This window comes from Pelecanus crispus, chromosome 2 (genome assembly GCF_030463565.1).
Source record: "Pelecanus crispus isolate bPelCri1 chromosome 2, bPelCri1.pri, whole genome shotgun sequence".
NCBI lineage: Eukaryota > Metazoa > Chordata > Aves > Pelecaniformes > Pelecanidae > Pelecanus > Pelecanus crispus.
In genome coordinates this window covers 149,571,429-149,590,908 of record NC_134644.1, presented here as the reverse complement: position 1 = coordinate 149,590,908, position 19,480 = coordinate 149,571,429, and the positions used below count along the sequence as shown (strand labels likewise).

Below are 19,480 nucleotides of genomic sequence, written 5' to 3'. Positions count from 1 at the left end.
ATTGTGCCAAATACTTTTTGGCTTTAAAATGAAAAAAAAAAAAATCTTCAGAAAAAATGTTTGGCCTAGAATTACATTGTAGTCCGCTGTTCTTGATAAGGGCTAGCAGCCTTTGATGGAGCGTGTTGATTAATTGAGGCTTGCTGGGTACAATACCGCAAAGACACTTTGCAGTCTGCTGACGTGCAGTCTGAGCTGTGCTGTTTTTTACTTCATGTCGCATTCAGCCGCATGCTTTTCTCATTGAAATTGCCTAGTGTAGCAGTATTTCTAGAATAATTACACGTATTTTTTTTTTATTTCTTTAAAAAGGCAGTGGTCAGCATCTGAAGGAATTGCTGGGGAGAGGCAGTGATCTGTGCCTTGGAGAACAGAGCTGCTCACCTCGCAGCTGTCATACCTGAGCGGAGAGAGGTTTCTGCTTCTTTCTGTGAGCGCCTTGATGCTTTCCTTACTGTGCTTCACAAACACATTTTACCAGATACTCCCCTGTACCCCTCAGCTTGCTGTGACTGGTCTGCCCGTTCAGACTGGCGGCGGGGTGACCTTGGCCTGGCCAGCGGTCGCTCACGGGCACGCTGCAGGCCCCGAGCTCCAGCCACGGCCACGCAGGTTTGCTGCCCAGAGCGTGGGCACCGCCAGCGAAGGCCGCGGTGGCAAAACACCCTTGATTTCTGCGTCAGTTTGCAGAGGCGCCGTAGCGAACGCGCGCGGTGACGCGGCTGCGTTACGTTGTTCTCAACGAGCCTTAGTTCATCTCGGTGTAATTACCGATTCTTCGACAGCGTAAGCATGAGCTAAAACCACCGTAAGAGCCGTGGGCTTCACCCTGCCCGCCTCAGCCTCCTCTCTGCCGCTCTTCCCGCCCGCGGGCAGGTGCCTCGGAGCAACCCGGCCCCCCGCGGCGGCTAGGCGGGAGCTCCGGCGCCGGAAGACGGCCTAGCGGGGGGCCGGAGCAGGCACCGGCCGCCACGATGAGACCGATGGGGCAGCCTCCGCCCCTTGGGATGTTGGCCACTTGCCTGGATGAAGCCGCGGGCGAGCGGGGACCGGGGCGCTGCCGGCACCGCTCTGGGCCGCTACCAGGCCGCCTCCCGCCCCGCGCCGGGGCGCATGCGCCAGCGCCGAGGCGCCATTGGCGGGCCCGGCCCCGCCCCGCGGGGACGCTGCGGGTTACCCAGGAGGCAGCGCGCCGTTCCGAGGTCAAGATGGCGGCGAGGGCACCCGGTGAGGCGGCGGCGGGCGGTCAGGGGCGATTGTGCGGGGCCGCGCTTGCGGCGCTGGGCTCGTCCTGTCCGGCGGTGGGAGGCGAGGCGGGCCGTGAGGGGAAGGTGGGGGCGTGGGGACCCGGTGGACGGTGTGTGCCGTGTGCCCTTGACGGGGGCAGCGCCCGCAGCCAGTGTACCGCTCGCACGGCCCCGGCCGGGCGGGTTTCCTCGCCGTCCCGCCCGAGCGGCGGCCCCTCGGTCTGGGCCTCAGCGGAAGGAGCCTGGCTCCTGTACCGAGGTTTTTCGGGAGCAGTGGGGCTCGGGAGCACTGGAGGAACCCTTGGGCTGCTCCGGAGGAGCCTCGGGGATCGCTGTCCTGCCCGGATACTGACTCCAGGCTTAGTTGGTTTAATGTCATTCCTTCTCAAGGCCTGAAGTACGAAGGAATAAGGCCTGATGAGGTAGTGTGCTGATGGCATACTGGTATCACACGTAGCGCTGGTTTTATGGGGTGTCTTAGTAAGACAAGTGACTTAAAGTCATGGAAGATAGTCTGCCTTGGCTGCATGGCCCATGTTGTGCTGTTTCTGGATTTCTAGACCCCTTGATATGGTACTTGAATGGTACTTGGTACTGCATCGTACCTGATTACATGTACGTTACGTTTTTTTTTGCTACCTGAAATAACTGTTAAGGAAAGATGGACATTCTACATGTGGTGTGTTTTATTTTTACTTTTTAAAGTCAGGGAAATTTTTTTAGGTTTCCATGTTGACTTTCCAGTTGACTTTGGCAGCTCTTTGGAAGAGGAGGTTCTGGAATAGTATTTAAGTAACTGAAGAGGAGGACAGAAGGTTAACCACATAATAATATGCTGGCCTTGAAATCGAATTAACCTGTAGTGAGAGCTGTGGAACTTAGATAAATGATTTGAAAAGAGTGATGGTTTTGCTTTATGTAGAACACTATGTTTTTTGCTCAAGTAAGAATTATGGAGCCTAAAATGTTGGTGCTGTCTTTGACAATGAACTATTAGCCTTGTTCCAAGTCTTAAAGCTCTCTAATACTAAAATTTAGTGAAACAGAGGTCAAATTATTGTGTGTAACAAGCACTCATTCTGCCTGTTCAGTATCAGTTAAGGGATACTGAAAAGTAGAGAGGCTGTTGTATACATTCAAATTCAAACTTGATGTAGTTTTGCATTACTGCCTGTGAAGGAGGCCAGCAAATATTTGTGTACTGTCATAGTAGTGTGTGAATGTTTAATTTTATCTTGCTCTGCAAATGATGGTGGTCATGTTCAGTTGCAGGAGGTGGTCGCCTGTTAGACAGGATTCGCAAGTGGTATTATAATGCAGCTGGATTCAACAAACTCGGTAAGTGTTTCATTGAGTTTTTAAAACTCTGCAATTGTAACAGTCCTCAAACTAGTTACGGTTCGTAACTGGTGTATGTGCGTGCAGCTTGGCATAAGTCTTTTTGATCAAAATTAGCTACTACTTTTGTGGGGGAAAAGTTAATAGCTTCAGTCATCATGATTGCTACCTAGTAATGAATTAGTGACGTTTCTGTTATTTCTGTGTTTGCTCTTGTTTTCAGTGAAATAACTTAGAACAGCTATGGTTAAGCTGGACCAGTTGAACAAACTTTCACAAAGCAGTCCTGAAAGCTTGATTATTTGTATTTTCCCACCAAGTCACTTTCACTGGCCACTATCTTCTAACCCAAAGGCTGCCGTTGAAGCTGGAGAGATTCCCACTGATAGCAGTGAGTTTGTCTGTGATACTTATGCAAAGTATCCAAAGTGCAAAAAGGATTTAGTCAGGGCTGCCCTTTGTATCACCATAACTTCACTTGATGTCTCTCTGGCCTGCACAATGGTGAAGTAGGTGTAAAAAAAGTGTTTCCTTAAGCAGAGGAGGTTGCCTTGATGGTATTGTCTTCAATTTGTTCAGAGTTGTTACCAAGTTTGTTTCAACTATTTAGATGGCAGAACTATTCTTGAATGACAAGAGAATCTGCATATTCAGAGGCTGTAATTTATTGCTGACTGCAATATGAGCAAATCATTTAAAGGAAGTTAACATACCTACCCTGGGGAAGTTAGAAAAAAAACTGTAGGACAGATGTAGAGGAATAAGCTTAGCTCTTTCCTCCAGAGATGCAGTGCTTAGCCCGTCTTTTTGTATCTGCTGCTGAAATTCTTAAAGGCAGTAATACTTTTTGCCACTTTTCTGGGAATGCGACGAAAAACTGAGGAGAAAGACCAAATTTAGTTTAGTTTAATCTAGCACCTATGCTCCCTGTGCCTTTGAAATAAATTACAAAACTGAATTCAAGAGTATGTGGCTCAAAAGAAATTTCTGGTTTTTTGGGAGATGACTGCCAACTCAGTCACATGGGAACAAACTCTTTAACCACAAGTCAGTAGGTATACTCTTGTAATCTGCATCAATCTTGGAATGTTACAGAAGTAACATTTTGTCCTATGTTGTTAATACTGAAACTTAAAGCAGGGTTGGTTGAATTTTGGGAATCTTTTGTTCCACGGTGTGGGGGTGTTCTTGGCTTTGAGGAGACTAGGTACTTCTTCCTGATTTAACTTCTGATTTGGGGCAGCGTGGGAGGGAACCAGCTTGCGCACAAACATCTAGCTTCAGATTTGCATAGCTCAGTATTGTCAGTGGAGATCTAGTCATTATGTGTAGTGAAGTTTAGAGAATAATTCTTTAGTACTGAAGTAGTCACATCTGTGGCTGACTGACTAATGGATTCAGAGCTCTTAAACCCTTTACCTAGGCAGTCATCTTAAATACAGATATAAAATTAGATGAGCATAAGTCCATCCCTCAGATCCAGAATAGTTATTGTTCTGTGTATATATACTCTTTGGAAACACATTGAATTAAATACCCATTTTCCCTATTCCTCCATAAGAAGAGGAGTAAAAACAAGTAAATAGCGTATATGAAAGCCAGTGTTTATAGTTTGTTCTCTGCGAACACTAATTAGGGGTTCTCTTCTCCTGGATTGGTTTGGTTTTTCTTCATAATTTTGAATTGGAAATGTCAATCCTAAATCTTACTTAAGAACATTTATTCAGTGATATTGTAAAATCTTCTTGGTACAGGATTAATGCGAGATGATACACTGTACGAAGATGATGATGTAAAAGAAGCACTGAAGAGACTTCCAGAACATCTTTACAATGAAAGAATATTTCGCATAAAGCGAGCACTTGACTTAAGCCTGAAACATCAGATCCTTCCAAAAGACCAGTGGGTGAAATATGAAGAGGTATGTGTACAGAGTGTTTCCAAGGTGGAGGTCTCAAATGGCACTGCTGTGACTGGTCTTTGGGATTTTTGATCTCTGAAGAGATACATGCTTATGTGTTCTTTATAATGATTAAATGAGTGTGTATCTCATAGGATACCTCTGGAAAACACAGCTTTTGATCACTGTTAAAAAAAAAGAAATCTCTTTTTCAGTGGAAATTAGAAAATTTTGCTTAAGGTGACAAAAGCTTAAACTACAGCTCAGAGCTATAGCACATTGTTTGTATTCAGACAAAATATTTCTTCTAAGCTATCAGATAAAAAAATACATTGTAACTAGCTTGAATATTCTTATAAAAGGTCTCTTGCTTTTCTGATTAATTTCTTAATTTTATATAAAATATCGAGCCAATGCTTTTATTCATGAAGATGCCAAGAAAGAAAAATTTAAAGGTAAATCTTGCATTAAAATAAGTGTCGTCTTGTAATTTGAAAAACAAACTACACCTTCCTTTTCAGATGTAACTAGTTTTTTTTTTTAAGTGGATTGATTTACAGACTTTGCATTACTCTCCATCTCAGCTTTCTTCAAATTACCACGCAGAGAGGAACCTTATCACTAAACTTTTGACTATAGGATAGTATAAAGGTATTATGTTTCTATATATAAGCAAAGGCTGTTTCTTTTGGTGTTATTGGTCATATTTAGGTAACTGCTGCATTGAATAACTGGTTTCATAGTTCCTTAAGCAGCAGTTTGGTTTGTAAGCGGTAAGCATGGTCAAGGTGTTCCGTCGAATCCAAGTTTACAGTGCTGCTTAGAAGTTAAGTTCAAAATTAGTTTCTTCAGAGTATTATAGTTGGACTTGGAACTAATAAAGTGGATCTTGTATATCTGGGTATCTGCCAGTAGAACATTGTTTCTAAAGGTATAGCTGGAAGCATCACTTTGCTTGTTAATGTTGGCGAGGCATTAGGAATTAGCGGTTGCTGCAATAAAGAACTTGTCATTGCAGACTTGGCAGATACAAAGTTTACCCTTTCTGAGTAAGTAATTTTTTATTTCTTTTTTTTCTTGTTAGGTTGGGTTTTAGTCAAATCTGAGGAGGGATGAGAGACAAGTAATCTGTAGGAATGGCTTGCAATGTTTCTAGACCTCCCTGTAAGTCTAAATATGTCCTCTTCTTTTTCAGGATCAGCATTATCTTGAACCGTACCTAAAAGAAGTAATCCGTGAAAGACTTGAAAGAGAAGCATGGAACAAGAAATAACTATTGAACTACTTCATGCAAATACCCACATATTTCTGATACTTTTAAACATTTGGTTATAGAAGTCTACAGGGAGGCAAATGTGAAGCTGAGGAATACCGTTTCAACTTGTTCATTGAATCTGTTCATCCAACTAAAATAAACATGTCAAAGTATAAAATCTACTTGGAAGAGTTCTTTGTAAATGTTAACAAGCTAATGTTCAGATCTTTCCTATGAGCATATACATTACATATTAGCTTAGTGGTATGCAGTCTTCATTCCAGCTTTTTGATTCTTTTCATAGTACAGCTGTTTTCTGCAGTTGTAGGGTTAGGTAAGAAATGTGCAAGGCTGTTGGTGCTAGTTGCTCCGTTACATTAAAAAGGGAGTGCCTATTTCCTTCATCACTTCTCCCTGGAGACAAGGACACTGGACCAGTGCTTGATGTTACAATGGCGTCATAAGACAGCAGAATGTAATATTCTGTGCGTCTAAGCACATATGTATTACAATAATGGAAAATATAAAGGATTCCTTAATCACAAAATCAGGAATTGTTTCACTAGTTTTTTATATCATATACATTGTTAATCCTGAAAAGACTATTTTCATGTAAATCATAATGACTCTCACTTCAGCTTCTTGAGACTTTTTGCCCTTTTAAAGGGTAAAAGTGATATGCTGATGCACTTTCAACAGCATAATTAACTTCTGATATATTTTTTTCTTCATGGCCTAAAGCATGCTGTTGTTTACACTGATTGGTATCAAGTATTTTAAACCATCAGGGTTAATATTAGGGATACACATGGAATTCAGGCTCTGCTTAAAAACAGAAGGAATTCAGTTGTATCCAGAAAATACCGGCCATTGCTTGCTTGAAGACCTTGAGTTTAGTCTACCATAGTTTAATGGTAGGTGTTAATTTGAGACATATTTTGGTATTACATGTGAAATTCAAAGCCTATCATATAGCCCTCTGCATGTAGCACACAATCTTGTGTGATAGTCCCAAGGTTTAGTTTTATCTTGTTATGCGTGCTTGTCTGCCAAATGCCAGAATCCATTGACCAAAAGCCAGAGCAGTTTAGAAATAAAATCACATAAATGTGGAGCAAACCATGGCTGTAGTTTTGAATTGGTATGGCCAGATAAATGGAACACTGGATTGGAAGTTAGAATGGAAACCATATTCACTTTTGCTTATTGCTCTGTTGCTAACTTTCATCTGCTTGCTTCAGTTGCTTACATCTGTAGGATGGATACAGTGATCCCTGGGTGAAGTACTTATTTCAAAACTTCACAGCCTGATGCAGTAAAACACAATGCTGCAAAAATACCTGCATCACCGATGTTCCTTAAAAGTCTGTGGGGAGATTATATTAAGAATGTGAGGTTTCTTTCATCTCCTATAGTAAAATGTTATGATTGAAGTGTGCATAATTTGATATATTTTTGAGAACTTTCTGATTGTCTTCCAAGAGACAAATAGAACCTGAAGTTTCACACTTCTGTTTATGGAATTATTAGAATACTTAATTTTTCTAATGGAATTGGCACTATTTCATTATCTGTTACAATAATATTAGAAGACAATTATCTAATGGAAGTAGTACTTGGAAGGCTGAGGTTGTTTGACAGCTTTAATTTAGATGTGTTTTCAGATGCTTCTGACTTGGCTGGATCATTTTTAAGTTCCCATAATGTGCAGTAATCTCCTGCTGAAGTATTTTGAAAAAGTTCAGTGAATACTGTTTAGCTGTATCTTAGAATTATATTAGTAAGGAAAATGTATTTGTCCTTTACAGAGATGAGTATGTGTTCTTTGAGGCATCTATGAGAATCTAGAAATAATGACAAGCAGGGAGGAAGGAGGTGGGTGTAAGAGAGGGATGTCTGTTGCCTGGGAACCAGGAGGTGTAGCAGCCTTGTGTTAGAGACTGTAAACTTACCTAGAATATGTGATGTGAGATTTTGGAAGCTTGTGCTGCTGGCTCATAGATGAATAACTTGGAAGACATTTCATATTTTACCCTCTGGTGTTCCCCTCTGCATACTGAGTACTAGCATTAATCTGTAGCTAGAGGAGACAGGAGTTTTCTTGTATGAAAGATCTGAATCCTGCTGGTGACAAGTTGGAGGGTCAGCGTGATTCCCATTTTTGAATCCTTGCATTTATCCTTAAAAATATCTGGGATGGGAAGGAATGGACTTGCAAAAATTAGGGGTTTTCAGATCTCTAATTTCCTTGTAATGCTTCCATCCCACCTGTGCATCTCTCTGTGGGATCTTGCCATATTCCTTGTGCAGGCTGTGTGCTCCTCTGTGAATGATCCAGGGCTGTGTAGCCATGAGCTTGCTATCTGCAAAATTGCCCCATTTTAAGGAAAAGCTTGATAACAGTAAAGGGGGCTGAATTGCCAGAGGTGAAAAGATAGTCTGATGATGAAGGAAAGAGCATTCTGGTTTGGAGGACTGGGGTTTCTTTCTGCTGCTGTCGTGAGGTTCTTCTGTAACACTGAGCGAGACACTTGGCTCACAGAAACTCACAAAGTATCTTGCTAAACACTTAATATATGGTGCTTGGGGCTGCGTCTAGAGAAGTGCAGAATAATTGCATCTGGGTCTAGGTTCAGTAGATCTGTTCTGAAAATATTAGGTGAAAGTGTCAGTATTTGTCCATACACACCATGGATACTACAGGTGGTGGTATCAGGAGCAAATCTCACAGGGATTCTCACAGATTTGAAAAAGACCTCACAATCTTTATTCCTCTGATGGTAAATGCAGAAATACTTATAAAGCAGCTGATAGATTTGTGGCCTGTACGGAGTGCTGAAAGCAAGGTTGAGCCGTGCACTGAAGAGGGTTGAAAAGAATTCCTGAATGAGAGAGGGGTTCCTACTGGGAAAAATGTGAACCTGCAATTTAAGGTCATGTCATATAATGCACAGGGTGATGGTGCATCTTGCATTTCCCAACTTGACTTTGAAACCTTCATCTTCATTAATGTAGCTTTTTGGATATAAATTCTCTACAGATTCCATAAACTAATGAGGTCTTTTTGTAGTTTGAGTTCACGACATCTTTGGCACATCTAAATTGTGCATATCAAATTAAGAGAGAGTCTGAGTTGATATTGCTAGTCCTGTGGTTTGATGACAGTTTTAGCTTTAATTCATTTTCATCACTTTTAAGTGAACCTGCGCTTCGCTTGAAGTTCTATTAAATACATAGCGAAATATAAGAATACATTTTGATTGCTGAAGATCATGTTTGTTATGGCAGACTGATTTCTTTAAATTTTGAATCGGTCGACCCAGAAACAATGGATTTTTTGCAGCTCTGTAACAAGAAACATATGCTTGTTTTATATCCAACTTCCATCTGAAGGAGAGCTACAGCAGATATAAATCTCATAAGAATTTTGATGAAACATCATGCTTGTCATTATAATGGAACTGTTTTAGCATTAATATGGTAAACACATTCCTATTTGAAGCGTTTTCTCTCTAGATAGCAAAGGCCAAAGATTATCTTCAGGATTTCCCCACGGTGCTGCTGAGCGCTTGCGGTCAGTTTTCATGGACTGGAACTTTGGTTGGGGTAAGGGCTGCCCTTGCAGTGCGGAGCAGGCAGAGGCAACCTGAGCCACCGCTGCTCTGGGGTGAGACTGGGGCTGGAACTCAGTGTCCCACCTGGTATGCAGCTGACTTGAATTCCTTGAGTGACTTCACTTAGCCCCGTTTAGCTAGTCTAAGGCTCAAAGGGCTGAGATCTTGTAAATCCTTCGGTGCCAAGCAGTCCTTGGCTCACCCAGGACCTTGGAGCTGGTGGTGCTGGGACTCGGTGACAGGCTGGTCTGGCACCTCGGGGTGCCAGCAGTCACGTGCACTTCTGCTTCCCTGGCAAGGTGGGTGCTCTGATGGTGTCCGGAAAGGAGCCCTCAATGCCTTCTGCTCGCAGGTGATTTAATGCTCACTTATGTTGACAGGCTGTAGGCTCAATTCCTTTTTCTTCACAAAAAGGTGTGGATTCACAGTTCCCTTCTCTGCAAACACTTTGGTTCTCTAATTAACATGTTTTCTGGGGTGCGAGTGAGGCCATTAGTCCCTTTGGCTGACACTGTTCTGCTTTGAAAAGTGTAATTAACTGCACCAGTAGAGACCATGACCCTAGTAGGTTGGTTAGAGCTGTTTCCTAAGCTGTTTTACAAGATGTTTCAAAATAAGGGCAATGTCTGACTCCACCTGTACTTGCCTGCTCGGGCAATTACTGCCCACCAGCTGATTCTCTTCACTCATGGCTTCTGCCCTGCTCAGCTCTCTCCTGTGATACCCAAATCCTGAGCCAGCCCTGGCACCAAGGGACTGGGATAGACCCAAGGTTAGGAAACTGCATGCAGGGATTTGGAAGTGTAGGGAAAACAGGTTGACCTCAATCCCCTTGCCTGCTTTCGGGCTGTGTGTTGAGGGTGAGATGAGGTTGGGGCATTTATGTGCGGACCAAGATGGCCACTGGGAAGCGGGAGAAAGAAAAGCATGTCGTTGAACATGTTTTGGGAAATGGGACCACTGAGTAGGACAGTGAGAAAAGAGAGGTATGCGGTGGTTTGGCAAAGGCCAGGGTGCTCTGCAGGCCACTGCAGAGGGTGATGCCTTTGTGTCCTAACTTTGGGAACCCCAAGTTCGTGGCACTCACTGAGGCTTGAGTTTTCCCTAATGAATATTTAAGTATCATCCATTGAACCGGATCATGAGTGGAACCCAAGCTGTCCTTGTCCTGCCTCCAGAGTGCCTGGATGTGACCTGTGTCCATCTCCTCTGGCCCAACCTCATCTGTTTCTTCCCATGAAAACTAGAACGGTTACAAGAGGATGCCCCCACAGCTACAGGGCAGGTCTGGGTTTGGGGTGCTCGCATCTCTGCAGCGAAAGAGGAGCACTGGATCTTTCTCTTCCAAAGCCCAAACAAGTGCTGGAATTGCTGTTGCTGTTTTATGAGAGTGCTGCTTCAGTTCCTGCGCTGGGAAGGGATCTGGGGCTTGAAACCTGATCAGAAAGAGGTACCTCAGCACAGCTGGGCTGTGCTCTCCTCAGCGGTTCCTAAAGTGGTTCCCCACTGGCCTGTGCAGATCTGGTTCTTTGTGTCTAAATCTTCTGGATTGCACGGGGAGGCTGGATAGCAAGACACAGACTTAAACGCTGCTGCGCTCAGTATTACAACACCTAAGCCCTTTTATGAAGCCTCATACTCCCACTGCAGCCCAGCAGATTGAAATGATTGTTTATAAGCAGCAAAGTTCAGAGTCCAAAGCTCAGATCTCTTCAAGGCACTTCAGAGGGTTTTTTGTCTGCAAGTTGTGTTCCCTGGTGGAGTATTAGCTTAAAAAGATACTGTTATGAAATAGTCATAAAAGCAACTAGATATGTTTGGTTTACTTCAATTAACTAAAAAATCTCCACATCCTAAATGTTTCTCAGCTGCACTCTCACCCTGAAGACGACGGAAGAAAACTCCTTTAATTTTCCATCAGCGTATAAGCAGGCCTCCAGCGATGCTCGGCGCCCAGCCTGCCTGCTGGAGCTCACAAGACTGTTACGGCAGCGTGGAGGTGGCTCTGATAAAAAGCAAAATGTATTCTGCTGCCAGGTGAGGTTTGGCTCAGCCTTGCTCTGCGCGTTACAAAAGCCGAGGTACCAGAGGAGGGGTGAGATCAATGTTTCAGAGCTTTATGGAGGCAGTCATCCCTGCCTAGGAGTGCTTAGGCTGTAGCAGGGCAAAGTCAGGACCCAGGTCTGCACTGGCAGCAGCCAGAGATGCTTTATTTTTCTCAAAAACAAACAAACAACCCCAGAATAAAAGAAATTTCATGGAAAAAGAAACACAGCATAATTCCTTTCAGAAGTACAGCCCTTTTACAGAGAGACTGCTATTTCCATTATAGGACTGGTGATGTAATTATGACAGATTAGATGTTTAGATCTGTAGTTTAATGTTTGCACGTGGTAGCCCAGGTTCACCTGGCTTACCTCAAGGAGCACTGTTAACCAGCCAGTCTGTTCCCCAGGTCTTGAGGATAACTCCTGCTAGGAGCAGCATCTTCTGCTGGACAACTCATAGGTTTGCAGGCATTCATTAGTGCTGGTTCTTGATGCAGAGCTTGGGGTACAAAGTTCTTGGCTTTGCACAGCCTCGTTCTTATCTGAACACAGGCTTCTGCGGTTTCTCACGGAAAGGAGGGGTGTAGTCACCTCCACCCTTGGAGCTTTCAGGGTTTTCTTTGATTCATTTTTATACTTAGCTTTTCATATGTATATCAAACTCACTGGTGTGGCTGGACACCTTCAATAAACAACCATTATAGCCTTGATACTTCATAGTGATTCAACAAGCTACTCCCAGAAGAATGTGAGGAGGTATGCTTTGAAAGGGGACTTCTCCTCCAGCTGCTTCCATCCAGCACTTTAAAAACACATACAACACAATAAAGCACGTGTTGACATAAGTGAGCTTCAAAAAAACCATTGGATTATTTTGAAGGAGTATAAACACACGTGGGGAGAGTTATCATCCTTCACCCAGCAAAACAATTACATCAGTGCAGCTTGGACTGGGATCTGCCTTAAGATCTCCCAGATGTTGCAAACGGTACAGTTGCAGATCAGTTGCTCTGGGTAATTATAAACTGTCAAATGGAGGAAGGGAGGTTGGTTCTCAAAGAAAGAAATATAAAAGCCTTTTGGGGAATTGGCGAGAAGATCCACTGTTTATAGCTGATACCCAGAGCAATCACAGCCTCTGCTTATGCCTGGCTTTGCTGGGCTGGCGTCGCGGACGTGTCTCAGAGCCTACCTTATGCCTGAGCTCTGGTGTGCTGCATGTGGTGGATGAGCTCCCCAGCAAGAAGCTTGCTATGGGGTGATCCCAGGGATGCTCAGAAATTGTTGTGCTGGTTTTGGCTGGGATAGAGTTAATTTTTTTCACACATGGGGCTATGTTTTGGATTTGTGCTGAAAACAGTGTTGATAACACAGGGATGTTTTCATTATTGCTGAGCAGTGCTTACACAGTGTCAAGGCCTTTTCTGCTTCTCGCACCACCCCACCAGCGAGTAGGCTGGGGGTGCACAAGAAGTTGGGAGGGGACATGGCTGGGACAGCTGACCCCAGCTGACCCAAGGGATGTCCCACACCATATGATGACACACTCAGCATATAAACCTGGGGGAAGAAGAAAGAAGGGGAGAATGTTCAGAGTTACGGTATTTGTCTTCCCAAGTAACTGTTACACGCGATGGAGCCCTGCTTTCCTGGCTGAATGCCTGCCTGCCAATGGGAGGTAGTGAATGAATTCCTTGTTTTGCTTTGCTTGTGCATACAACTTTTGCTTTACTTTTTAAACTGTCTTTATCTCAACACACAAGTGTTCTCACTTTTACCCTTCCGATTCTCTCCCCTATGCCACTGGGGGGGAGTGAGCGTGTGGCTGGGTGGTGCTTAGTCACCCGCTGGGGTTAAACCATGACAATTGTGCTGGTGGCATCTTCCAGCCTGGAGTGAGGGACCTGCCACCCACCTCACCAGCAGGAGCCCAACTGGTCCTGAAGCAGGAGATGCCAACCCTGATACTCAAACAGGAAGGGGAACCTGGGGTGAAACAACTCAGCCGACCCCAGGGCTGGTCCCCTGCTCAGACCTGGGCTGTGCTGCTGGAGGAGGGAGCCTCAGACAAGGTGTCAGAGCTGTGCTGCAGCACAAGTGTCCAAGACTTCAGGGCCTGCAAGAAGGTGGGGAGCAGGTCCCTGATGCTGTAGCTGGGCAGATCAAACACTTAACCAGAGTCTGCCTCCAGCTCAAAGGTGCGTTTTTGTGCAGTTTCTGTGAAGCATTTGCTCTTCAGAGCACAGGAGGAGCTGTGGGGGTGAGGCACAGGAGACCTGGTGAGCTCGTGTCAGGAATGAGCCCTAGCTCCTCTCGTCCCTGGGCGTGGGTGTGCTCAGGCCACGAGCGACCCTCTCTGCTCAGCCCTTTGAAGGGCACTGGAAGGCACCAGCGCCCTGAAGAGCCTTTGGGACTCAGCAGCCCAAGCATTGGGAGATGCTTCAGCCTCAGAAACAGGAGGGATTTTGGAAAGCCCCTGTGCTGGTGTTTCCATGGGGTAACGTGTTGGTGAGCTGGCTCTCCGACATCTCTTCCAACAGTCCCAGCCCATGGTGCTGCTGGGATCCAGCCATGCCACCCTCACCGTGCCATTTTCCCCCTCCCCAGATGGCAAGGCAGCTGGGGTAGCTCCCCACAGCCTAGGGCACGTAGCAGAGGTACTGATGTACATCTGCCATCTCACAGCAGTACATCAGGCTGTGAACAGTGGTGGGTGAAAACTAGAAGCGGTGCCATGCCACTGCGGTGACACGGCATCTGGCAGAGAGTGAGGAGGACGGCCGGGTAGCAACCCTTCTGGGTACCCTGCCCAAGGCGGTGAGCGACAGCCCCAGCAGCTAATGCTCCCAGGTGCCACGGCAGAGGGAACACAGGCACCCAGCCCACGGCTCTGGCTTCTGGTACCGGCATGTTACTGCTTTACCAGCACTAGCCCAGCAGGGTTGTTGACCCCTGGCGCAAGAGCAGCAGCGGAGCAGGGTGCCAATTGGGAAGGTGCGCTTGCCCGTCGCCCTCGCGGCAGCTGCCTAGTGCTGGAGACGGATGCGGCTTCATCAGCGCACGGGGCTAACAAGCTCAGCAGCAGGTCAGCTGCCCAAAAATGAACACCTGGCAATGCCAGTCCCCCATGTCAAGGGGCAGTTTGTCCTGGACACGATGGCAGCAATGGGGAGAAACACATCTTCCATCCCCAGCATCACCCATCAAGGCCAGTGCACCCCGACACCAGGTGGGGCTGTGCTGTAATGGTATGAGCACCACTGGAGTGTCCTGGCATTGTCTTCTTCTCTATTTTAATTTCATTTTTCAGGATGACAACACTTTAGAGGTTTATGACCAACAGGAGAATTTACTACTAAGTCATATACTGATGTAATGAAATCTAATATATGCTGTGTAATGAGTTATGAGATGTTATTTAGTTTCAGGGTTTTATTACTTCAATCAGTTATGACCATATTTCCTTTTATATGATTGCTCACTCTTTAAACATACCAGATGACTGTATAAAGAACACCTAATAAAGTCTGGAGATGTTAAAATATAAATGTTTTAATTTTTGCCATAAATTTGTTTTAATTCTACCAATGGTGGCTTTTGCGCTGGAAGTGGTGCAGTCCTTGTTAGCAGTGCAGACCTTGGTAGTGTTGACTCAGATCCTTTGTGGGAAGGAGCTGGATGACCCTGTTTCCTTATAAAGCATAGTTAGTCACCAATGCTCACCCTTGGTGATTATACACAGAAATCGAAAGGTTTTTAGAATAAAACCAGAAAGACAGAAAACATTGAACTGTGATGTAAGTCATTGTCTTAATTATCCTCTCATATTCACCAGCATAACTGCAATATACTCATCTTGGTTTCTACCAGTCTTCAAGACGGGAGAATCAGGTTTATGGTCTTCAGCATTAAAATCATAGAATCATAGAATCATAGAATGCTTTGGGTTGGAAGGGACCTTTAGAGGTCACCTAGCCCAACCCCCCTGCAGTGAGCAGGGACAGCTTTAACCAGATCAGGGTGCTCAGAGCCCCGTCCAACCTGACCTTGAATGTTGCCAGGGATGGGGCCTCCACCACCTCTCTGGGCAACCTGTTCCAGTGCTTCACCACCCTCATTGTAAAAAATTTCTTTCTTATATCCAGTCTAAATCTATTCTTCTTTAGTTTAAAACCATTACTCCTTGTCCTGTCACAAGAGGCCTTGCTAAAAAGATTGCCCCTATCTTTCCTATAGGCCCCCTTTAAGTACTGAAAGGCCGCAATAAGGTCTCCTCGCAGCCTTCTCTTCTCCAGGCTGAACAACCCCAACTCCCTCAGCCTGGCCTCATAGGAGAGGTGCTCCAGCCCTCGGATCATTTTTGTGGCCCTCCTCTGGACCCGCTCCAACAGGTCCATGTCCTTCTTGTGCTGAGGGCTCCAGAGGTGGACACAGTGCTCCAGATGAGGTCTCAAATCAAATCAAATATATAAATGTTCTGCCCGTGTGCCTTTTGGCAATCCTCCTAATTTTGCCACGTTTATGCATTGTATTTTAAAGTCATTCGGGATCATGCCATAGCAGCAGAATTATATAGCTGTGAAATAAGATCAGAATCAAGTCTTTAATAAATTAATGTTTAAGCGAGTAAAGGACTTCAACTGCTGAACAATTGCAGTAACCAAGCGGTGTTAAGTCCCGGTTGTGATATATTCGTACTGAGTGTTGAGTTCTCAAAAATTATTGTAGAACACATTTTATGACGGTTAACAGCTCTGCAGTAAGAGCTTGTGTCCGCGCTAATACAGATCACAGAGCCAAGGGTGGGGGAGCGGGGAATGGTCCTCTCTGTCCGCAAGCTGTTGTTACAGGGGCTCAAAAGCAGCAGTCAACAAACTATTTCATATGAGACCCCAAAAGCAGAGTATGTGTGTTCTGCTGTGCCCATACAAGGCACAGGGCTCTGGTGCCCGGGCTCGCTCCGGCTGCTCAGCAGTGCAGGGAAACCAGCCTGTGCTGCGCTAGGCTGGGAGGCTGAGCTGCTGCTTCCGTGGGAGACAGGTGAGCTGGGAGGAAAGGAGCCTGGTAAACCTGGGCGTGCTCTAGACGTTTGTCTGGCCAGCTTCGAGGGAGGGACAACTGCCTTTTAGTTACAATTTAATTTAGAATTTGCAGCAACCAGAAATGTTTTCGGCGTATTTAATCTGCTGTGACTGCGGCTACTGCCTATATCACAGTCCAAGGATGACTTTGGAGTGATGATTCCTGCTGCTCTATTGCCTGCAGCAGAAAGATGCCAGAGGCCCAGTTTGGCAGAAGTCCCTTCCCCACCCCCATCCTCATCCCCATCCCAGCCTCTGAGGCCTGTCCCTGACCAGCCTGTCCCTTGTTTTAGCTGTGGTTGGTATTGCTGCCACCTGTAAACCCCTCCTTCTGGTTCTGCAAGGCAGGGTGTCATCGTAGGATAGTCCCTCCGGACAGTTCTTTATCAATTCAATATTTTTTTTAAATTGTACATGCATCAAGTTGCTGTACTTCTCCTAGTATTTATTCAATTATTGATAGAGATACCAACAAAAAGAAAAAACTGCTTAATGGCCCATCTTGCTTATCTATTCTGTTAATATCTCTATCACTAATTGGATAAATTTTAGGAGAAGAATTACAGCAAGTAATGAAATAAAGACTTTACTATTCACAAATCCAGGATAATAATTCAGCCAAAGAGAATCATACAACAAATGAGTGGCCAAGCATACTTAAAATATGTCTTTGTACAGTAACAAGGCACAATTTAATCCCATTAAGAAAATGTTGGCAGTGGCTCAGTGTTCGGGAACACGCCACTGAACTGTCCTGCTGTAACCTTGGATGCAGGAAAAGCTGAGACAAAACAGCGTACTCAGTTTGACACGTCTTTGCCCTTTAGGTCCTTAATGATGCAATGAATTACTAAAACATTTAATATTGTTTAGCTGCAAAAACTGTCTTATATGCAGAAGCTAAGCAGTAACATGCTTGTTAAATGTGCCCTATCTGCCACTTTGTATGCAAAGTTTATTTGCATCTCCGTAAAACACAGATTTCTGAGCCATCTCAAAAGAGCAAGTCCACATATTATTTTAATTTGCAAGAAACAAAATCTTTGTTCCGTATATCTTACTTAAAGGATAAAAAGACAGGTAGGTTAGTTTCTCACTACCCAAAAATTTAAGAAAAACATTGGGGTTTTTTCTGAGGTTTTATTTTTTACCTGGGTTACTCTGCTTTTAATTTGTCCCCAGTATTTTCAGTAGGATCTGGAGTGCTTTTCTCTGGGTACTTTGTATGTGCCACTTAGCTGCCAAAACAATTGACTTCTATTATTTCTAATTAAGAAGGATTTACTGTACTGTAGAAAAGATAGTATGGCTAGATGCATTTCTTATGGCCGCATATTATACCCTTGGAGTGTTAGGTACAGATCTTGGAAAAATACCGTGTGGATAGCTTAAAGCATTAGATCTTCAAGACAAAATCACGTCTCATTCAGTATAACCTAAGACAAGCGGTGCACTGGGGGGTCAGCACGATGGGTGTCTGCTGATGCGGAGCGCTCCCCGCTTCTCTGCAGCTCAGCGGGGCATTGGTGCTGCTCCTCCCCATGCACACAGCTTTTTTCCAATCAGTTGGCATGGCACTTCCCCAATTTCTGTAAGCACGGAAGGAGAATGAATGGGTGCTTTGACTGTTATTAAAATATGCCAACATTACAAGTCAGAGGTATCAATATTCAGTGCTGTCCACTGATTCTCTGCAAAGGTCTTGCCCTTAAAATATCATGTGTGGTGTTCTTCCACTGTTACTTGCAATACCATGTTGTTGTGCAGAATGAATTACTTGACAGAGCTTTGTGTCTCTTTGTGCTGTAACAGCTTCTAGAAAAATTCAGACTGACAGTTCCTATAGTAAGGCATGAGGAAATATATTTGAACAGTGCATGTGTTTTATAGTGCGAGGTCACAGAGTACACATACATCACAGGCTACAATGGGGAATAAAAGGGTAACTATAGATATATGCACAACACACAAACATGAGCGATTATCTTTTAGCTCTTGATCCATCCTCTGTCATTCGCTGCCAAACCAAAGGAAAAAAAAATGCTGTCCCCTTTCTTTGTGATTGCAGAAGGAGTCTTTGCTCCACAGAATGAGGTTTAGAAGCCACAGAAAGCAAAGAGCATGGCCCATAGCGATGGGATGGCCCCATTTTTCTTGCATGAGTCGTGGTGCTAAGGAGCTGGCATGGATGCTCAAAGGGGCCGTGCTCCCGTGCCAGCGGCCCCACCGTCACAGCTGGGGTGGGGTGACCATGCTGCTTCCAGCCGGTTTCCTTCAAGGAGCAGAGGAGCAGGACAGCTCAGTGGGTCAATGTACCCTAGGTGGGCTCAGCCCCAGGGCTGGCTCCTAAGTGTCTCTCTGCCGCCAACAACCTCACGTCAATGTTTTAAGGGCAGCTTGCTGACAGCGGAAGCAATATGACAAAAATTAGGTAGGCAAGAGGGATTAAAACATGTACAATTGTGCAGAATTTGTTAGGCTCAATTACATGAGTCAGGAACTAGTGAAGTGTTTGAAGACCTGGAAATAATTCCAATTTGTCATATCGGGAGTCTCCATCCCAGAAACAGGCTGTGGAAGCAGAGGCAAGTCCACCATATGGAGAGCAGATGTCTCAAGGGAGCTGAAAAGAAGATACTTTGCTAGTACTAAAAATATTCAGTACGAGGAGGTGATAACAAGTGCTTCTAAAGAAGAAGAAATTATTTATCATTGAGTAGACAATTTTTTGTGTTTCCCTAGCACACAAACCTATATGCTTGAATAATCCCAGGCTATGGCAGTGAAGAGGCACTGATTCACAGCTCAAGGCAGAAGCTATAATAGTAAGCAGATTGCACATCTTGTTTAACCATCTGCTTTTTAAAGCACATTTTATCACAGGCTGTATTACACTGAAAAAAGGTGAAAAGGGAAATAGGAAGACAATGAGTTACCAGTGTACAATTGGTTTGACATACAAAGCAGTATGGTTGCCTTTGCCATTTGCAGCTTTGA

The 19,480-nt window shown here is 44.6% G+C and overlaps 1 protein-coding gene across 3 annotated transcripts; it reads left to right on the top strand.

Annotated features, from left to right (window-relative positions):
* The first annotated feature begins 1,172 nt into the window (after positions 1 to 1,172).
* On the top strand, positions 1,173 to 5,912 carry UQCRB (ubiquinol-cytochrome c reductase binding protein). Of its 3 annotated transcripts, none has more exons than XM_075705611.1 (4): positions 1,173 to 1,227; positions 2,514 to 2,585; positions 4,340 to 4,506; positions 5,681 to 5,912. In XM_075705611.1, exons 1-4 carry the CDS (start codon positions 1,209 to 1,211, stop codon positions 5,756 to 5,758), a joined length of 336 nt encoding a protein of 111 aa, XP_075561726.1. In that variant the 5' UTR covers positions 1,173 to 1,208; the 3' UTR covers positions 5,759 to 5,912. The 3 variants fall into 3 exon arrangements, with proteins under 3 accessions (XP_075561726.1, XP_075561725.1, XP_075561724.1); XM_075705610.1 differs by lacking the exon at positions 1,173 to 1,227 and adding an exon at positions 1,701 to 1,862; XM_075705609.1 differs by lacking the exon at positions 1,173 to 1,227 and adding an exon at positions 2,809 to 2,976 and having other exon boundaries at positions 2,554 to 2,585.
* Positions 5,913 to 19,480: the final 13,568 nt, after the last annotated feature.

Excerpts from the sequence above, each read along its gene's own strand:
- UQCRB (XM_075705609.1), top strand. The coding sequence starts at position 2,829 with ATGGTTAAGCTGGACCAGTTGAACAAACTTTCACAAAGCAGTCCTGAA. Across the intron at positions 2,977-4,339 it reads AGAGATTCCCACTGATAGCA|GATTAATGCGAGATGATACA; the intron begins GTGAGTTTGTCT and ends TTCTTGGTACAG. Across the intron at positions 4,507-5,680 it reads AGTGGGTGAAATATGAAGAG|GATCAGCATTATCTTGAACC; the intron begins GTATGTGTACAG and ends CTTCTTTTTCAG.